Raw genomic sequence first — 21,394 nt, 5'->3', positions numbered from 1 at the left:
TGATAGGTTAAATGATAACAAACCATTCATTGATTTTGTTTTTTAAGAAGAGTAATAAACAGAAACATGTACCAACTGGAAAAAGTCAGGCAATTCAATTATAATTAGGAGAACAAAAGCGATGAGCCTGAACAATGCTGCATTCATTTTTTTGGAGGGGGATAAGTGTTGAAAATGCCAGCTGCATAACAAGGCAGTGTTTGTTCTCTCATTATTAAAGGCACCAACACTAATCACTTCATATTTGAAAGCTATGTACCAATTGACGAAAGCATAAAACCCAAATGATGGGCCTAATAGACATACTTAAAGAAAAATACCCACATGAACATAGATCTAAATGCAATGAAAATATACTCCACTATAATATTTGAGTGGAATTATATTCGCCACTACATTCTCTATGCGCCTATCCATCCATGCGTCCATCTGTCTATCCATGTATCCAATAAATATGTTTTGCACTTTTACACCTTAGGTATGGTGATAATATCATATACCTAGGGTGTATGGTCTGGATACAACTGACTCAATGAAAATAATTCTTTATTCTTGTTTTCAGACACTGTTGCCTAAACTTTCACTGTGTGGCCAGAAGAAGAGCTATTTACGCTGCTGAAGAACAAGTGAAGACAGACAGGTCTTGCCAACTTACCTTTTGTAGCCAGACGAACACAGTTGATTTTGGTCTCCTGTGAACAACAAAAGGGAGACACCAGTCAATTAGTTGTTAGTTATATGAGATCATTCTATAAAACATGCATATATTTGTATATATTCATTATGTGTACATAGGCAGTTTTATTATAATTTACATTTTGTTCTTTTAATTTTTCCCCACTGGGATTACCTTTCAATTTCATCTCTTTCTTTGTCAGGCTTGAAACAAATGTCATTCTGTTCACATACTGTTCACTGCCACCTACGACCTCATAAACATCTTTTGCAGACAGAACTACTTTATAAACTTATCAGACACTTCCAAGTGCCCAAAATGTTTACCAGTAACAATTAGTGGGTGTGTTGTAGTATGCAATGTGAATTGTTCAGGTGTATGAGTCAGCAGACAGAACAAGGGCCTCCTTTGGGAACTGTTAGGTGGGACAAGGCATCTCAATGCACAGAAGGGACATTTGGCAAGAGCCACCCCATCTAGATAAAACATGTAAGAATCAATGTGTAAAGTTTATGTTGAAAAAGTCACTTTGGCCCTGACATCTCTAGTGGGCCTCACAGTCTTCATAACGAGTGTGTGTGTGTGTGTGTGTGTGTGTGTGTGCGTGATTATTGAATCTTTGCTGGATAAGCTGCCTAGTTATTGTTGGTTGCCATCCAAGTGAACAGAAGCCATAAATTTGTGCTGTTAACGGGCATGCAGTAGAGTTACAGAAACGTGTGCCTAGGAAGAGAATTATCTTAGCCTACTTCACTGGGATTCATTTCCCAGGGGCCATGGACAAATTGAAAATTCCTATTGACTAAATTATACCCCCAATAATAGTTTGAATGCAATGGAGCAATAAAAGTAAGAGCAAAGAGTGCAATGGTGGGAAGCACTAAACTAAAACTCTCTCAGGAACCCAGTGCTTGACATATCGCTGGTCACTCACAAGGAACCATCCTGAAGGCATTTGATTTAATCAGGATATAAAAGGTTGTGCCACAGTAACAAAACCCAAGAACTTCAGGGGATAAAAACAACAAAAGTTTATTTTCTATTTTCTAGTCAAATTACACATCCACAGGTTGGGTCTAAGCACTGGGGACAGAGTTAGGAGGATTCACTTATCAATGTAATCACTCAGAAACCAAAGCTGGTATTACCATGTTAACCAAGGGGAAAGAAAGTAGAAGAGTTAAGCTCTGACAACCAAATTCTTTGATTCAAAAGGAATACTTAACACGTTCACTTCTGTTCAAGTTTCATTGGCTAGAACAAGTCACATGATCATAGTGAATTTCACTGAGTTGGGGAGATGGAACCTTGTATGCACTCAGAAGTGGAGAAGAAACAGTAGTGTTCACATTGGAGTTTACTTCATCTCTGCACACCTACGAATGCTAGAAATCATCACTTGTTGTAAACCCAAAATGACCTTCCATAATTATCTCCAATGGTCTTGATTCCAGTTCCTCAAAGTATATAGAAGGTCTGCCCTTGCTTGTGCAAGAAGATGTCTGGATATTGATAAATGGTTCTTCATTTCACTAATGTTCTACTTTAGCAAGTTCTCATAAGATTAAAAGTTTAAGTCTTTTGAGCTATCCTATCTACTCATCCTGAGACACCCTCCACTTTATCCCTCTCAGTGCTCAGTGGCCAGAATAGGAAGAACAACCTGTGTGTGATCTTGTCTATAGTGAATGCCTAGATTCTCATTATTTTCTATACTTATACTGGGATTCTAGGAACATAGCCAACATCCTAGTCCAAGTGCAGACTCACATTTGATCTTATTCCAAGAGGCTATCATCATATTCTCCACTAGATGCAACTTTTGGCAATATTTTTTTTCATATAATTTCATCAATATAAGTAGAAACCTGGAAAATGCCAATAGCCAGGCACTACTGTGTAGAGTAGATGCCTTCATCCAGATTCTCATTTATCTGAACATTAGAATGTCTGAACTAACTACTCATCCACTTTTATCATTGCTTTGGTCTTCAGATCTCAATTGCTCAGTTGCTTACGCCTTGTATTTTTCCATAATAATAGCTTGACAACAGGGTCAAATTCATTTCAGATTCTGATCTTCTGTCTACTGCATTTCTCTAATCTCAGCCTAAGAACTCTTAAAGAAAGAAGGTTGGGTTGGCATGACTTGTTCTTTGGAACAAGTGTTTTCTTTTTTATAACGAAAATGTCCCCTTTAAAACAAATAATTGTTTCATTTTACAAAATAGAAAATTCAGAAATGTTAAAAAAAAGTATGCCAGGTAATGGTGCAAGGGTACAAAGTACTCACATGAAATTTGAACTATGCAATTTGTTAATAAAATATTTTTATAAAACAACATATAAAGAACAAAAAATGACAGAATATGAATATAAAAATAAAACAGAACTTCTTAAATATGATATCTAAAAAGCTTGAGTTAGAAATAAGTTAAAATTGCCAATAATAATACGAGTGAGCAAATTTGTTTGTTTTTGTTTTTCATGTTTGTAGAGTGCAAGTCTTTCAATTCTTATTGACTTTCATTTCTGTGCCTTGGTTGAAAGAGCCTGACATGGGTAAAGAAACTGCGAACTCTGAAGAACTGAAAAAAGCCCGGGAATAGTGGTGCAGCATCTCAGCGATGACCGTCTCTGAGAAACTGTGTAGAATGGTAAAGGTGATGAGAGACCAGATACAGTCTAGAGGTCCTACAACTTCATATTATTGCAATAAAATAAGGTTTTGCAAATGATATATTAGGAAACTTGCCAGTTTTGTGCATGATTGCTGAATGTAGTGATGGGCACAGGTCTCATGTGGCCAAGACTGCTGGGAGTAATTTGTAAATATAATGAATCCTGGGTATCCAAGGGGGAGCCCCAGGACTCCATGAATAATCAAACTTTGGGATGCTCCAGTCCCTTAAGTCAGCCTTCCGTATCCACAGAATCTGTAGCTGCCAATGCCAAAGGTTTACTGCACCTAACTTAAGCTTAAAGAGATTCAATTGAATCTTTCTATAAGTAAGAATCTGTTCTCGGAGAATAATCTTAAATGTACAAAAAGGCATTTTATTTAAAAATCTTGGTTCCAATGTTCTTTGTGACCAATTCCATACAAAGTACGTAAACGTTATGTATTGGAAATATGTATCAAAAAAAGGGAAGGGGGTCAAGGGATGGGAGAAAAGGGAAAGGGAATGGAAAAAGGAATTAGGATCTGTTATGTACACAGACCAACTTCCCACAGGGAATGTAAACATTATGTACTACACACAGGTACTAATAAACTGAAATAATAAAAAAATCCAAAGCATTATGTTTGTCTGATCATATAGGCATTGTAAAAACAAAGTTGTGCAACCTTGTCTAAAAAAAAAAATAAAAATAAAAAACCCAAAGTTGTGGTTTATCTAAACAGTGGAATATTTTAAAGCAAAATATGATTGTGATGGCTGTGTAATAACATAAAATGGTACACACAAGAATTATTAAATGAACAAAGCAAATTACTGTTTTATTACAACTAATGTGTAAATCTAATTGTTTAAAGAATAAGTCCTGAAGAAAATATACTGAATCTCATTAACTATTTTACCTGTTAAAGTATAACATAAATACATATAAGTACGCTAATCTTCAGTTTAGCAATTTTTCACCAGGTAAACATAACCTTTGTCCAGCACCCAGGTTAAAACATCAGCATCTTTCCTTCATGGTCCTTCTGGTTACATTCTCCTGACAAAGGTAACCACTAACCTGCTTTCTTTGGAAGTATTATCTTTAAAATGCAGTTACATTGAAGGGAACCCTGGGTAGCTGCAGTGGTTTATTATACAGTCCTCTCTTGCCACTGTATCATGTGTAAGAACTTTCTAGCTCTCCTTAGAATCATCATCTCTGCTTCAGAGACAGGTACAAAAATACGCCAAGCCCTGACACCACCCCTTCCACTCTACACTTTAAAAAATTGGTTCTCTATATAAATCTAGAGGGCATGTCTGATTATGATGAAGTCTTCTTGATTCTCACAAACATGATACTGACGTGTTTGCTCTCTCCCAAGTTACTGACAGCTTCAATTCCATAATTAATTGTCTTTGTTGGTTAGAATTAAGCACAAAATAACAAAGCCCCAAGTCACTTTCTTGGTCTTCTGGTTGATAAAACTGTCAGCAAGCAAATCAGAGAGAGGATGGACGTTCATAATTCTATCAGGTGGAGTCTGGTCAGTGTATTCACATTCAGTATTCCAAGTCAGATCAATAAGCATGAAGTCAGTACTGGTGCTTAGATTGTATAAGGCTTCAGAGAAGGAAAAATGGTGTATTTTCCTTTCTATCTGCAGTATGCCCTATTATCAGGTCTACACTATATCTTAGAATAGTACATACAATTTCATTTCCTCAGCACTTTAACCTTGCTCATGTTATATTCCCCACTCCAGACTTAAAACTCTGCTCACAAATATGTCACCTCAGGGTAAAACTAGATAACTTTACTTCTGTGTTTCTGTTGAAACTTGCTTCTTCTTGAGGAGGTTCTGTTTGTGCATGCAATACTGAGCAAGTCACTGTTCCTTTCTTTTTGCACCCATTTTCCCATCAATTAAATGCCAGAAAAGGGGGTAGAGAATGCCATTTTGGTGGAGAAGCCAAGTCATTCTCTCCAATGATAAATTTTACCTCAGTTACTGGCAATATATCTGCTTTTTCAGTATTCTGTCTTCTCAAGTCTTAATACCATTCCATACTACTTCACTCTATGCAAACAGATTTTTTTAAAGCCTTGCTCAGCTTATTTCCAAGGATATCTCATACTTGGACCTACTTATAACTATTTTGGAGTAGGCCAAATCTGACTTATCCAATGTTCTATCCCTCAAACCTTTAATTATTTACTGAAATTGTAGAATGCCTTTTCACTTGAAGAGCTTACTGTATAAGTGTCTGAGGTATCAAGTTTCTGTAGCTGCTGTTTACTATCTAGAAGGAGTAGGTCAAGTTGTACCAAAACTTTATCAAGAGGCCATACATACCTGGAAAATACATATAACTTTTATTCTGCTGTTCCATTTGATCCCTGATTAAATAGGATGGAGATTTAGCTCTACCCCTACAGTTTCAAAATAGTTTTCCCTGTGACCCTAACTTGTGACTACATCTTTTCTATGACTAAATTTCTTTAGTTAATATGATAAAATTCAGCAACCACCTTTTCATAGTTTTTTCCAGTTGCTTTGGTGTGTGTCTCAACTTTACTCTAAGAATGGGCTTATATCCTACGTAATTCTTTGTTCATTATTTTGTCAGCCAATCCACAGATATTTATTGAATGATCATCATGTATCACACTGAACTGAGTACTAGTATTACAAGGGTAGCAAAAAGACATGCTTTCTTTCCTCACAGATTATGTGGCCCAGGGATGGAGACAAACATTAGATGGCTATTCTCACAAATAAATACCTAATTATAAGTTGCAGTAAACACTAGGAAGGAGAAGTGCTAAGTGTGTAAAGAAGATCATGTGGAGGAGATTCTCTACTGCCTTGAGAAAACCGTCAAACCTGATACCTGGAAGAAAAGTAGGAGTTTGACATATGAACTGTTAAGGAAGGTTGTCCCAGATTTGGAAGCAGATATTAAAAGGCCCAGGAGTGGGAAAATGTAGAGTTCCATGAAGACACATTATGATCTGGTATGATCATAATAAATTACTTGGATCATAATGTGAGATGAAACTAGAGAACCAAGCCTGGTAGAGACTGTTCTACTGTATTGTTTTGGTGTGGTCTCTGCCTTAAGAACAAGAAGGAACCATCAAAGAGCTATTTATGCAGTAAGAATATAAATTTCAGATTTATAATTTTACAATGTAGAAGTCTGTGTAATGGATTTAGTACACAAAACAAACTAGTCCATGGGAAGGTGCTGGTGTGGTTTAGCCAACAGCTGGCAGGGGCTCAGGCAAGGAGAGTGGCTATGTGATCCAGTTCTCATCACTCTTACCTTCTGGATGCACAGCTCAGCTCTGTTTAATCTCTAGCTCTCATACCTCTCCATCCCATTTTTGTGGATTAGTCTGGGTATCTGGTCCTGACACCGACTGGTCTACACCCTCGCCTTCCTTCAACCTGATTTTCCTTTATTCCATTGCACTGATCACTAGCTGTAGGTTGGCCTCAGTGGGCTCATTCATTTATCACGTTGTGATCCCTGAAAGAAGAACTAAGGAAATTCAAAGGACAAAAAGAAGAGCCTTCTTTTCAAAAGAGTACCTACTTGGCATATTTTATGTCTTTCCACTCTAATAACAAAGCCTTGAGATGAATAACATCATGCGTATTTTCTTTCTTGTGAGAAAGGATTAAATGATATTTCCCAAGATTATCCAGATGGTAATACATGCTGAAAGGCAAAATAATCTTTAAGCAAGTGGCCTTCTTTTCTGAGGTATCTGTAGGCAAACACCACTTTTCCATTTGGCTTCTTGCTGGGGTTGCATGTAGACACACAAAGACAATAGACCACAAATTTATTCTAGAAAACAGGCTAGGCAGTGTATAATATAGAGAAATTCTGTTTTGATTTAATGTAGCACCCTGAGCAATCAGAAGGTCTGAGATGGAAAAAGGAAGCAGATGGCTCTAGAAACTTTGAGAAACTCATGACCTTTGAGGAGATAATGTGGTAAACTCACCCTCTGAGGAAACATACAAGGAATGCCTTTTAAAGGATGATGTGTCTGTGCAGCACTTAAACTTGAGGTCACTAACAGGTATATGTACTGATACCTGTAGCCCCTCAATTAAGAGAAGGCAAGGTGAAGCTTCAGGCTATAGAATAGCTAGCGATGGCAAAATAAGGTGCTCGTTGGAAGGCCAAGGAAGACTTTTACGTGGTCAATTCTAATAATCACTTCTCTACCTCTATCTTCTTTAATCTCCCATCAACATCAGCTTCAATAGATGTCTTTCCTTGGCCCATTTTCTCTCTTGGCCCTTGTGTTATTCTACTTTCCAGGTTTTCCTCCTACCTATCTATACTCTTTATGTTCCTTGTGTTTTTCTTTTCTTGGCTTTGCTTGTTTTGGTTATGTATTTATCCCTTGCTTGGACTCCAAACTTTGGTGCGGTCCATTTCTGTTTCATGTTCTTTTTCATCACCTTTCTCCAATGAGAGATCAAAGTAAGTTAAAAGGCTTTGAATATTATCAAGTCACCATACCTTCTAAATACCCATTTCTAACATTAGTATTTCTAAGATCCAGGCTTATGTGATCATGTGTCTACTTTAAGTATTCACAATCAAACATACACACACTTCCAAAAGAATTCCTTTTCTTCTTCATTTCTACTCCATACTTTGTCTACTACAAGTTTTCTTCATTTAATTAAATGTCAGTATCATCTATTCAGTAGATTATAAAAAAAATAAACCTCAGAGACATTATAGACTCTTCCAATCCCATCACCTCCCACAACCAAATCAACTGCCAATTTTCTCTGTGTAGTTGAAGAAAATGGTGAATGTTAACATCAGAAAGTCTCACACTCTGTTCAGAAATGACATGAGAAAGTAAAATCCATCAATTGATCCATCAATCAATTAACCAAAATCCACAACCTCAGCATAAATAGTGTACCAAGAAGTCTCTAAACCTCATAGTTCCTATTGGAAAATAATAACCCCATATGAATGGGGTTCTCTAAGGATCTCAACACAGGCTATTGTGGAAAGCAAAGGATATATGGGAAAAAAACCCATTTGGAATAAAGAAAAGGTAAATTAAGAGAAAGCATTTGATAGTCTCCAGAAAGACAAAGTCAATACCTCATGTGAAAATGCTAAAATTACTTCCTGGTAAATCAAAACACAAGTTCCGGGAAAATATTTGAAAGAAAACATAATTCAAGACAGTATTCCTCAGTTTGCATCACTTTGGGGTAAAAAATAAAGCAAAAATAAGGAAGAAATAAGCTTCAGAAATAGGATACCTACAGGTAGTAAAGCAAAAAAGAAATATCAGTATCCATGAGGGGAAAAAAGAAAAACAAAAACAAAAATTCAGAACCTAAAGCTACCAACCATTAAAAAAAATTGCTCATTAAAAAACTGTTGGAACAGTATGTTTTTGGACTGAGAATCCTGTAAATAAGCTTAAATTTACAAAATAAAAAAATGGTCAATTTCTTCTAAGTGTTCAAATATGTAAGCAAATATTTGCTTATAATAATAATGATATTTTGTATTTCAGCAGTATTGAGTATAATGTCTTTTTTAAATCTCTGATTTTATTTAGTTGGGTCTTCTCTCTGTTTTTTTTTTCTCCTCATTGTTTATTGGTACATTTTAGGTATACAGTACAGTTACATTCACCTTTGGGATCTTGTACCTTTACATGACAGGTCTTGGTTTTCATTTTTTTCCCTTTACCCTGCCTTCCCTTTACCCCCTCCTCCCTTCCCTATTTACAAATACTTTATTTCCATTTTTTCATTTTCTCATATTTTTTCTTTTCCCTTATTTCCTTTCCCCCACTCTTCCCCACTTCCCCTACACCTTTAGCCCTTTTCTTCCTATTTCACATTGTCAATTATGCCATTAGGATCTTATGTACGATTACAATTTTTCACACCAGAGAAACTAATTGGTATTTACACATGTGTGACTTATCTATTTCACTTAAGAGTATATTCTCAATATGTAACCATTTTCCTATGAATGACTCTAATTTCTCATTCTTTATGGCTGAGTAGTATTCCATTTTATAGAGAATGGAGCCAACCATCCTCACTGGAGGAAAGATAGCCTCTTTAATAAATGCTGTTGGAAAAACTGGATTTCAACCTGCCAAAGATTAAAACTAGACCCTTATCTTTCACCATGCACTAAACTAAAATCCAAGTGGATTAAAGATCTAAATATTAAAAAAGAGACACTAAATCTGCTAGAAGATAAGTTAGGCAGAACTCTTGAAAACATTGGCATAGGAAAAAACTTTATGAACAAATCCTCAGTAGCACAGGAACTAGCAGAAAGAATCAACAATGCGGATCTCATCTTATTAAGAAGCTTCTACACTACTAATTAAGAAGCTTCTGCACCATCAACAGAACTAAAAGACAACCTACAATGTGGGAAATAATTTTTACGAGCTGCTCCTCAGACAAAGGACTATTATTTAGAATATATAAAGAACTCAAAAAAATCACCCCCAAAATATAAAGACCTGATTCAAAATTGGGCATCTGAAATGAACAGACATTTCTCAGACAAAGAAGTAAAGCATCAAGTAAATACATGAAAAAATGTTCCACATCACTGGTCACTGGAGAGATGCAGATGAAAACAACACTGAGATTCCACCTTACCCCAGAAAGAATGGCTGCTATCAGGAAATCAACCAATAACAAATGTTGGTGGGGTTGTGGGGAGAAAGGAACCCTTTTTTTTGAAATGGGTAAATAAGAGCTTTATTAAAGTAAAATTTGTATACTATACAATCTACGAACTTAAAGTGTATGATTCAATAGATTTTAGCATATTGACAGTTGCACACCATGACCACAATAAAATTTAAATAATTTTTGTTATCACAAAACAACACTATCCAGTATTATCCCTCCCACTCCCACTCTGACAATCTAGCAACCACTGAGCTACTTTCTGTTGTCATAGATTTTCCTATGCTGGGATTTTTTTCCCCCCTGAAATATGCCATGCTCACAGCAACAATAAGGACCTTAACATATCCAAAGAAATGGAAATCCTGAAAAGTGAGTTCCCATATCATTTTGGAGTGAAACTAGAAACTGACAGCAGAAACATATGTAGAATATAGTAACTTTTTCTCTCTGTCTTTTTTTTCTATTACATGCCTTTTATTTCATATTTTATTTATGTATTCACTTGTTTATAAGGGAAAACCATGTGATATTCAAACTTGTATGTCAGATTTACTTCACTTAGCATTATTGTCTCAAGGACTATCCATTTTCCTACAAACACCTCAAGTTTATCTTTGTTTATGGCAGAGCAGTATTCCATTGCGTATTAATACCACATTTTTTAAATCCATCTATCTGTTGATGGGAATATAAGCTGTTTCCAAGATTTAGCTGTTATGAATTGTGCTGCTATCAATATGGATATACATACATCACTATTGTATGAGGTTTTTTAACTCCTTTGGGAAGATACCTAAAAGGGGAATATCTGGGTCAAATGGAATTTCTATTTTTAGCTTTTTGGGGAATCTCCATATTGACTGCCACAGTAGTTGTATCAGTTTACACTCCCACCAACAGTGAAGAAGTTTTCCTTTCCACAGCTTTGCCAGCATTTGTTATTGGTTGATACCTTGATGGTAGCTTTCTTTCTGGGGAGAGATGGAATCTTGATGCTGTTTAATGTGCATTTCTTAGGTGGCTAGTGATGTTGAAGATTTTTCATGTACGTGGCCAGTTGTGCACCTTCATCTGAGAAATTTCTACTCATTTCAGATGCCCCTTTTTTAAGTTGGGTCTTTAAATTAGGAGAATCTAATTATTTTTAGTTCCTTATATATTCTAGATTTTATTCTTTTTAAAATTAATTTTATTGGTACATTTAATATATACAATATAACGACACTCATTGTTGGAAATTTGTACCTTTACCTAATCAATCTTGGTCCTTATTTTTGCCCATTCTCCTACTCTCCCTTCAACCCCTCCCTGTCTTCCAATCTATAAAGACTTTGTTTCCATCATTTTTCATTTTATCATATTAACTCCATTCCCTTCTTTCCTTTCCCCTACCCCTCCCATTTCCCCTTCCTTTTTTATACTTGGTTAGTCTACATACATTTTTATTTATTCATTTTTACCTTTTTAAAAAATTCTTTGTTTAATTGATGTTTGTATGTTTTTTTCAGTATCACTTTCAATTATTTCTATTTTGAACTTTGTTATTTCTTTCTACTAATGTTGGGTTTGCTTTGTTGTTGCTTTTCTAAATCCTTGGAATACTCAGTTTCTTCATTGATTTAAAATGTTTCTCTTTAATGTACATACTCATTATAAATTTTACTCTTACTACTGATTTTTGTGTATCTCTCATGAATGTTGGAATGCCATGTTTTTAATTACATTTGCTTTGATAAATTAAAAAAATGTTTTGTTTCTTCAACGACCCATTGTTTATTCAAAAGTTGTTTTATCTAGATATATTTTACATAATTTCTAAATTTTTTTTAGTCTTGACTTCTAATTTCATTCCATGGTAGTCAGAAATGATACAAAATATGATTTCATTTTAGTTTGCATTTGTAAAGACTTATTTTGTGGACTCATACATTGTCCATTCTATAGAATTTTTCACTTGCTAATGAAAAATGTATGGTCTGTAGCTATAGGATAAAATGTTCTGTAAATATCGATTAGGCCTATTTCGTCTATAGTATATTTTAACACTGATGTTTCTTGGTTGAGTTTTTAAAAAGACTATAGGCTAATAATAATGAACAAAGATACAAAACTTCTCAAAAAAGAAAGCCCTAGCAAATCAAATTGACCAAGCTGGGTTTATTCCAGGGATACAAGTGGACCAACTTAAGCTGCATAAGCAATTCAATAAATGTAATACAATATAACATCACAATGAAGGATAAAAATTATATGATCATCTCATCAGATGTACAAAATGCATTTGATAAAATCTAACATCAATTCAAAATATAAGCTCTGAATAAATTACATATAGAAGAAACATATCTCAATATAATAATAATAATGTCTATATATGGCACAGCCACAGCCAAATGAAGAGTGAAAAGCTGGAAACTTTTCTTCTAAAATATCCACAAGAGAAGGGTGTCTATCTTATCATTCTCATTCAATACTCTCCCAGAAGCTTTATCCAGAGCAATTAAAATATAGAAAGAAATAAAAGGTATATAAACCGGAGAAGAAAATGTCAAATTATTACTGTTTGCAGTTTCTACACATAGAAAAACCTAAAGATTGCACCCAAACACTATTAAAACTAATACAGGAATTAAAGATGCAAGTTATAAAAATTTTTTAAATTAGCATTTTAATACAAAACTAACTTACTGATAAAAATAAAAGAAATCTCATTCATAGCTATAAAAATCATAAAATACCTCCTAATAAATTTAACCAAGGAAATGAAGGATTTCTAAAAATTACCAAACACTGATGAAATAAACTAAAGAAGTTACAAAAAATAGAAAGACCTCCCATGTTAATCAGTTGGAAGGACTAATATTGGTAAATTTAAAATATGTCCAAAGCAATTTACAGATTCAGTTCAATCCTCAACAAAGCACCAGTGATGTTCTTCATAGAACTAGAAAAAAGACTTAAAATTCATATGGAAGTACAAAAGACTCCAAATAGTCAAATCAGTCTTGAACCATAAGGAACAAAGCTGAAGACATCAAAATACCTGATTTTAAACCACACTACAGAGCCATAGTAACCAAAACAGTGTGGTACAGTATTGGACTAAAAGTGGACACATAAGGCAGTGGAAGAGAATAGCCATCTTAGAATTAAACCCACTCATCCATAGCCAACTTATTATCAAAAAGAGACACTAAAAACATACCCAGTAGGAAAGACAATCTCTTCAATGAACAAGGTTGAGAAAACTAACTAAATACAGAAGAATGAAACTTGATGCCTAACTCTTACCCTGTATAAAAATAGATTTAAAACCTAAATTTAAGGCCTCAAAGTACTAGAAGAAAACATAAGAGAATCACTTTAAGATATTGATATAGGCAATGATTTTGTGAATATGATCCCCCCAAACAAGAAAACGATAGTAAGAAGAGAAAACTGAGATTATGTCAAACCAAGAAGCTTCTGCAGAGCTAAAGAAACAATCAACAGAATGAACAGACAATTGGCAAAAATATCTGCTAACTATTCCCCTGGCAGATGAAAATACAATGAGCTAAAAAATCCTTTAACAGTAGAGAAAACAAGTAATCAAATTTAAAAATGGGCAAATGATTTGAATGGACTTATCTCTAAAAAATTCTAATGGCCAGAAAAAATATGAAAAAAATGTTACCATTAACCATCAGGAAAATGCAAATCAAAAGTACAATGAGAAATCATTTTACCCCAGTTAGAAAAAACCTAAAACAAAAGCTAAGGAAGAGGTGGAGAAGAAGAAATGCTTATATATTGTTGGTAGGAATGTAAATTAGTACAGCCACTATGCAGAACACTATGGAGATTTCTTTACAAATTAAAAAAGTACATCTACTTATGATCCAGATATCCTACTCCTGGGTATATATCCAAATGCAATTAAATCAGAATGCCAAAGAGATACCTGCACACTCATTTTCTTCTGGCAATATTCACAACATTCACAAAGATGTGGAATCTGCCCAGGTGTCCATCAACAGATTAGGGGAAAAGAATATGTAGTGAATGTGCGAAATGTATTATCCAGCCATAAGGAAGAATGAAATCCTGTCATTTACAGCAAAATGTACAAAACAGGAGGACATTATGTTAAGGGACATAAGCCAGACACAGAAAAATACTGCATGCTCTCTTTCATATGTGGAAGCTAAAACAAAAGCAACTCTGAATGTAGAGTAATGGTTATTAGAAACTAGCAAGGGTGTCAGGGGAAAGACAAAGGGAGGTTGAATAATGGGCACCAAAACACAGAAGTAATAAGTTTCTGTGCCTTACAACATAGTGTAGTGGATCAAGTTCAAAATAACCTATTACAGGGGACACTGAAGTTACGACCAGCCTGACATACAACTTGGATTAATTAGATTAATGGAAGGTTCATCTGCCCCTTGTTATCTATAGTGTGTACCTAAGTAAACAGCCAGATCTCAGCTGTGTTGATTTACAACCAACTTGAATTACAATCAGCCCTTGGGAACCAATGGAGTTCATAAGTCAAGAGTCCACTGTATATATTTTAAGAAGAGAGGGTGCTCAAAGGCTCAAAACATAAAGAAATGATAAGAAGAGAGAAAATTCTAATTAGCCTGATTTGATCAGTGCACACTATATGCATGCAATGAAATCCCACACTGAATTCTATTAATATGTGTAATTAATATATGTTAATGAAAAACTAAAATTAAAAAATAATTTATGGTAAGCATTTAAATATATCTAATTGCAAATCTAAGTTTAAAATAAGTTAGGGCATGGATGAAAGCAGAATAGATAAATGTTATATTTTCTGATAATGTAGTAATAGTTTAACTAAAAATATGAAAAACAGAAGAAATAGGAAAAAGGGAGAGTAGATTAAGGTCATTTATTGTGTATTGTTTTGTTTTATTTTGTTTTTGTTTTTGTTTTTTGAGACAGGGCCTCACTATGTAGTTAAGATTGAGCTGGAACTCACTATGTGGTCCAGGCTGGTCTCGAACTCACAGAGATCCTCCTGCCTCAGCCTCCTGAGTGCTGGGATTACAGGCGTGTGCCACCATGCCTGGCTTAAGGTCATTTATTGTTTTAAGACAACAGATAGAAATCCATGGATACCCTTAAACTGACCAACCAGATAGCAAAAGGACAATGGAGAAAAAATACAATTAAAGACACTTAAAAGTGTAGGAACAAAAGCAACTACTAGAAGAATATGAACCTTCTATATATGAAATGACATTTTAAAACAAGAGTAAAGAAAGTATGTGACAAATGTTAGAAAGTAATTTAAAAATTCATGATAGAGTTTAGACCAAATATATCAATCATATCAACTAGTGTGAATAGGTTTAAGTCGCATAACTAAATGAAAAAGATTTCAATTTAGCTCACAAAGCAAAACCATACTTCTGAATATAAAGGTCACACTTAAAACAATATTATACAGAAAGGCAAAAAAAAAAAGAATGGGAGCTAAAAGTGCCAAATGAATGAATCGGAAACAAGGAGTATTGATCCTGATGTAAGCCATGATTTTATCTGAAAAAGCATTAAACATGGCAAAGGACACTTTTTAATGCCATCCGTCTCAAAACTAAGTAGAGTAGGTATGAATATGTCTGCATCGGTAAAAACAATAATTTGCCTAGAAATTCAGTAATGTCCCGATTTACAATCAATAATCAGCTGAGGATAAAATGGTAAGAAAATTTCATTTACAATAACTACAAAGATTAAATATTTAGCAATAAACTTAACAAAATTATGCAAAGTTGTATCAAGAAGAATTTTACAGCACTCTTGAAAGACAAAAAAATAAATTGAACAAGTAGGAGAACATGCCTGTTTGTTGGGTAAGACACTTAAACATCGTAAGCATGCCAGTTCACCCTAATTAAAGTATAAATTCCATGAAACCCCAGTAAAATTACTAATAGACTTTTTATGAAACTGGGCTAGCGGACACTAAAATTTATATTTAAAATGAACAGAAAGCAATAAAGAAGAGGAGTGAGTGGGGGTGCTCTCTCTGGTGGAGGGGACAGCACAGGGCCCGTGATTATGGCAGTGCGGTCCTACCGCATAAGTAAGCGCACAGGCCGAAGTAACAAAACACAAACCCAAGAAAAGACAAGAACACGTGAACATTTAAAATATGAGAAAAGGGCAGGGAGGGGAAGTAAAAATGATTAATAGGTGATATGGATATGAACCAGTTCTTCAAGATGAATGTATCGTTATGTATTGTACACAAATGCTAATATAAAATGAAATTTTTAAAAATTTAAAAAACAGCCAGGCGTGGTGGTGCATGTCTATAATCCCAGTACTTGGGAGGCTGAGGCAGGAGGATCACTGAGTTCGAGACCAGCTTGGGCTACATAGTGAGTTCCAGGTCAGTCTCAACTACATAGTGAGACCCTGTCTCAAAAAAAAAAAAATTAAAAAACAAAAACTCTGAAAATTGGGCAAAAGACAAAAACAGATGATTTAAAAATTACATAAAACATCTCCAATATAATTGATGTCAATTTAATTTATAATAAGAGAAAGTAAATTAGAACCATATGGAGGTATAATTCCCTACATATAAGTTTGACAAAATTAAAATTAGACAACACAACCTATTGGCAAGGCTGTGGAGAAACAATCTAATACACTGCTGCAAGAAATGAAAATGTATTGAACCTTTAAGTAAGACAACACAGTGACTTTTGGCTAAAATACATTTCAGTATATCTTTTAATTCAACGAGTACTCTTCTTGGAATTTACCCTGAAGATATACTTCCAACAATATAAAAGTATATATGTACAACTTTCTTTATTAAATCAATGTTTACGATTGAAACATCTTGAAACTTGTTTGTGAACATATGAGAGTGATTGAATAAACAGCTATAACCACACAACAGAGGATTATGCAGCTGTAAAAAATAACAAGGAATTTATACATGTGTGTCTTATTTATTTCACTTAAAGTATGGCCTCAATACACATCCATTTTCCTATAAATGGCTCTAGTTTCTCATTTTTAATGGCTGAATAGTACTCCATTTTACAGAAAAACCACATCCTCTTTATCCAGTCTAAAAATTAAAAGTGTAAACAAGGTTCAAATTATATAATTGATAATATGAAATAGGAACAAAAAGACTAAAGGAGCAGGGGAAGTGGGAAGAGTAGGGGAAAGGAAAGAAGGAAAAAGAAAAATATGAGAAAAGGAAAAAATGGAAACCAAGTCTTTGTAAATAGGGAAGGGTGGAGGGGTGAAGGGAGGACAGGGGTATGGGGAAAAAGAAAGAACCAAGATACATCATGTAAAGGTACAAGATCCCAATGATGAATGTAACTGTATTGTATACCTAAAAAGTACCAATAAACTCAATGAAAAAAAAATAAAGAAGACTTCTACTATCTGAATGTTCCAAATATCTATACTTTTCTATAAGTAGGAGAAATAAAATATACATCAGCCTCATAATTTTTGTAAAAATTACACATGAAATTAATGGTATCAGTTTCCCACAGCGGATTGTGGCTATGAACTAAAAGGACTGGTATGTAAATTTCCACATGCACTTTTTGCTGCAGATGAACTTCTGAAACCACGTTTTGCTTGCCATATTCAAGAAATCAATAAAGATGAGGAAAATGAGTCTAACATTAGAAAAAAAGAGAAATCTAACCCCATTTTCAATAGACATGCAACAAAAATCTTAGGATAATAAAAAGAAATAAACTAGATTTGCTTTTGAACACTGTATTTTGTACATATTCAGGCTAAAGACAGAATTATAGGCGTACTTGAACTTCCTCTTACAAGCAATTCTGAAAATAGTTTCTGGATTTTTATGGTTGAACAAGAAAGGGAATTTCTGGAGAACGGTGCAAGGCAAGCTTTTCACTGTTGGAGATAATGTTATAAATGTTGATGGGGAAGGCTTGGATGAACCTTGCTGGTGATTGGAGTTGGGTGTGTCATTGTGAACTCTTGATTTTTAATACGGAGCTGGAACACAACCATTAGTATGCCTTGTATCTATGTCCACTGTGAGAGCCTGGAAGTAATGACACCTAGTAGCTCCCAAATTTTAGTTTATGAGAACCACTCTCTATTAGATGTGAAGAGGGAAACCACAACATATTTTGCTAGAAAGAAAAGAAGTTTTCAAGTACTAGTGGAGGCATATCAGAAGGATGCAGGGACTGCCTCTGAGCAGATCCCACTAGCTAAGTCTAAGATAATTTGAATATAAAAATAAATCATGATGACAAGAGGTTATAATCTACTGAATAAAATAAAGACCCATGATTATAAAAATATAAATAAATATCTTAAAGTGAGATAGAAAGGGGAACTTATTCTCATGATAAGCGCCAACTAATAAATATAGAAAGAATGGCAGGAATAGAAAAATCATTCTTTGGTAAACATCTTATTGATTAATTTAGATAAGAATCATCAGTAACTTCTAAAACTAACAGATGAAAGTTTGATGAAGACCAAGATGCTTACATATGTATCTGTACAAAACATTATACATTACTAGGAGATAGCAGCTTTATAGTGGAAAACACCTTGGTAAATAACACTTTAAGAAATCAAAGTGGGGCCAGGGATTTAGCTCAGCAGTTCGGTGGCCTGCCTAGCAAGCGCAAGGACCCGAGTTCGATCCCCGGTACCAAAAAAATAAAAAAATAAATAAAAATGAACATTATCAGGAAAGGGACAAACTGTTACCATGTGCCTGTGCCTCCTCTTACGACACAGGGAGAGGAATTCAACATCTCTTCTGTAGTTTTCATGACATCCATGACCTGAATCTAATCACAACACCTAAGACAAACCTAACTTGAAGGATGTTCTACAAAATAAGTGTACTGTAACTCTTAAGATGAAACGCCATGAAAGCCAAGGGAAAACAGAGGGCAAATCTGGAGGGACATGACAACCAGATACAACCTCTGATCCTGGACCAGAAATTGTTTAAAACATTAGTTTTACTATAAAGGGCATAAGGGAGACAATTACCAAAGCTGAAACTAACGGCATTATGTAACATTAATTTTCTGATAACCACAATGATATTGAAAAGACGCATTAAAGCATCTAAGAGAAAAGGAATGAAAGATCAACTGGCACATCGACAGGTAAAAGACAAAGGGGAAAAAAAGAGAGAGGGGGAGACAGAGTAAGTCCGTAAAAGGCGAGGAAGGGAGAGACAAAGGGAGGAGGGAGGAGGGAGATAGCGTCCTAAAGCAGCTAGGGAAAACCATTAGGAATTAGGGAAACTGGGCAGAGGATTTACGATTAATCTTTATACTTTCAGCAAGTCCTTGTAAAAAGGAGTTAAGGATATTTGGCGGAACCAAAGAAATTAGCAGGGATGGAACAGGACTGGCCGCGGGTCGATCACCATTGAGTCTGAATGGTGAGCAGATTGAATCATTCTATCATCTTCTTTAATCTGAACATTTTAAAATGCTTCATAATAATATGTTTTTAAAGGCAAAGACAATACCTATTTTTCTATGTCCTGAATCTTTCATGTTTGCTTAGTCTCTACTGTTACGACCCCGGTCCAAACCACCACCATCTCTTGCCTGAATGACTACAACAGCTCTCTAACCAGTCCACCTACAGTCTTTCTGGACCCGGATAAGGGACTCCCTCTCTTTCTTAGCCAGAGTTCTCTTTTAATTACCTCACTAGTTCCTGCCAGTCTGTGTGTACAACTCTTAAGGACTCCCAAGGAACTTAAGATAAAAATCACAAGCCCTCACTGCTCTGTACAAACGACATTCCTCTCTCCTCTGACTTTCTGTGCGCCCCCTCAAGGCACACCGATCTGATTTATGATCCCCCAACAAGATAAACTTAGGCTGTGCTCCAGGTATTCTTTGTTTGGTATCCCCCCTGCCTCAAATGATTGAAGACCTTCATTTCTCAACATTTGAGTTCGATATCACCTTCTCCAAAACGCCTTTCTTGATGCCTTCTCTCAGAGTCACACTCTCCATCTGCCCTTTATCACATCATTCTACAAATCTAGTGCCTCGCAATATGAAATTATTTACTTGTGTATTTGCCTATTGTCACTTTCTGTAGTCTCCATAAGAATATAAAAACTTGGAAGCAGAAGAATCTCATCTCTCTCAATGGTGGTAACAGCACCCGACACATACTAAACGTGCCAAATAATAAGGGAGGGCAGGGGAATGGGGAAAAATAAGAACCAAGATTATGTAAAGGTACAAATTTCCAACAGTGGCTGTCATTGTATTGTACACATTAAATGTAACAGTAAAATTAATGAAAGTTAAAAAAATTAATGAATGAAATTAGACCTTCAAAATTCTAGTTTTGTTTCTCACTGATTGAATGACCTTGCATAAATTCCCTGAGTAAAATTTCTTAATTTTCCTGAGTCAGAGTGATCTCTCCTCCAGATGTGAATAATACTTTCTGAACCACTTGGTAGGGTGAACAAAATTTTGTGTGCATAAATGATTGAAGCAGAGAAGTATTCATGAGTGACTGTTTGATCCTAGCAAATCAATACTGGAATTATTGCCAAGACAATTTTCTAATTTTCTAATTTCATCAGAAAAAATTTCAAGCTCTTTAGCATGGCGCACAAGATCCTCTATAATTTCCTCCCTCTCTCTCTCTCTCTCTCTCTCCCTCCCTCTCTCCCTCCCCCCTTCCCTTCATATTTTCCAACCCCACCAAATCTTCATTTCATTGTATCTTGGAGTCCTCAATTTTTGGGGTTCTGCACAAATACTTTCTTTGCAAGACCTCTCCTCCACCTCCTCATCTGCCTGGGAAATAGCCATTTAACTTTCAAAATTCAACTCAAATGTCACTTTTTCTAAGGCTTTTCCTAGATACTTCCACCTCCAAGCTCATAGCTGCATACCCAGTATTCTGCCACTGTAATACCTGATACTGTTTATTACACACATTCATTTTCATGACTGTCTTTTCCACTGGAATGTGAGTTCCATGACGGCAGGGGTTATATCTTTTCTACCTGTGTATCCCCTACTGATTCAAAGTAAGCTCTTAATAAAAGACTGTGGGGTTGTCATCATCAGCAACAACATCTCCTAAGAGAGGATAAAGTGACTAATGGTCAGTATTGGCAGAATAAACAAGCGCAGATGGGGCATGAAAGAACGAGGTTTATGTCATGGTTTTCATCTTGAGCAAATCACTTCCCCATGCTGGCCTTTAGTTTCTTTTTCTGAAAAAAAAAAAAAGAAAAAGAAAAAAGAAAAAGAAACTTGGCAATCTAT

The 21,394-nt window shown here is 35.1% G+C and overlaps 1 protein-coding gene across 8 annotated transcripts in view; it reads right to left on the bottom strand.

Annotated features, from left to right (window-relative positions):
- The window catches only part of Ptprt (protein tyrosine phosphatase receptor type T), an 810,280-nt gene that overhangs the window by 214,210 nt on the left and 574,676 nt on the right, over positions 1 to 21,394 (bottom strand). For all 8 annotated transcript variants that reach the window (XM_033767165.1, XM_010631417.3, XM_033767166.1 and 5 more), the window contains exon 13: positions 656 to 692. In XM_033767165.1, the coding sequence (XP_033623056.1) occupies positions 656 to 692 (37 nt within the window). The remainder of the gene's footprint in view (positions 1 to 655; positions 693 to 21,394) is intronic.

This window comes from Fukomys damarensis, unplaced genomic scaffold (genome assembly GCF_012274545.1).
Source record: "Fukomys damarensis isolate Sample0158 unplaced genomic scaffold, DMR_v1.0_HiC HiC_scaffold_22, whole genome shotgun sequence".
NCBI classification, from domain to species: domain Eukaryota; kingdom Metazoa; phylum Chordata; class Mammalia; order Rodentia; family Bathyergidae; genus Fukomys; species Fukomys damarensis.
Note: the sequence above shows the minus strand (reverse complement) of the source record. Positions and strands in the feature narration are given on the sequence as shown.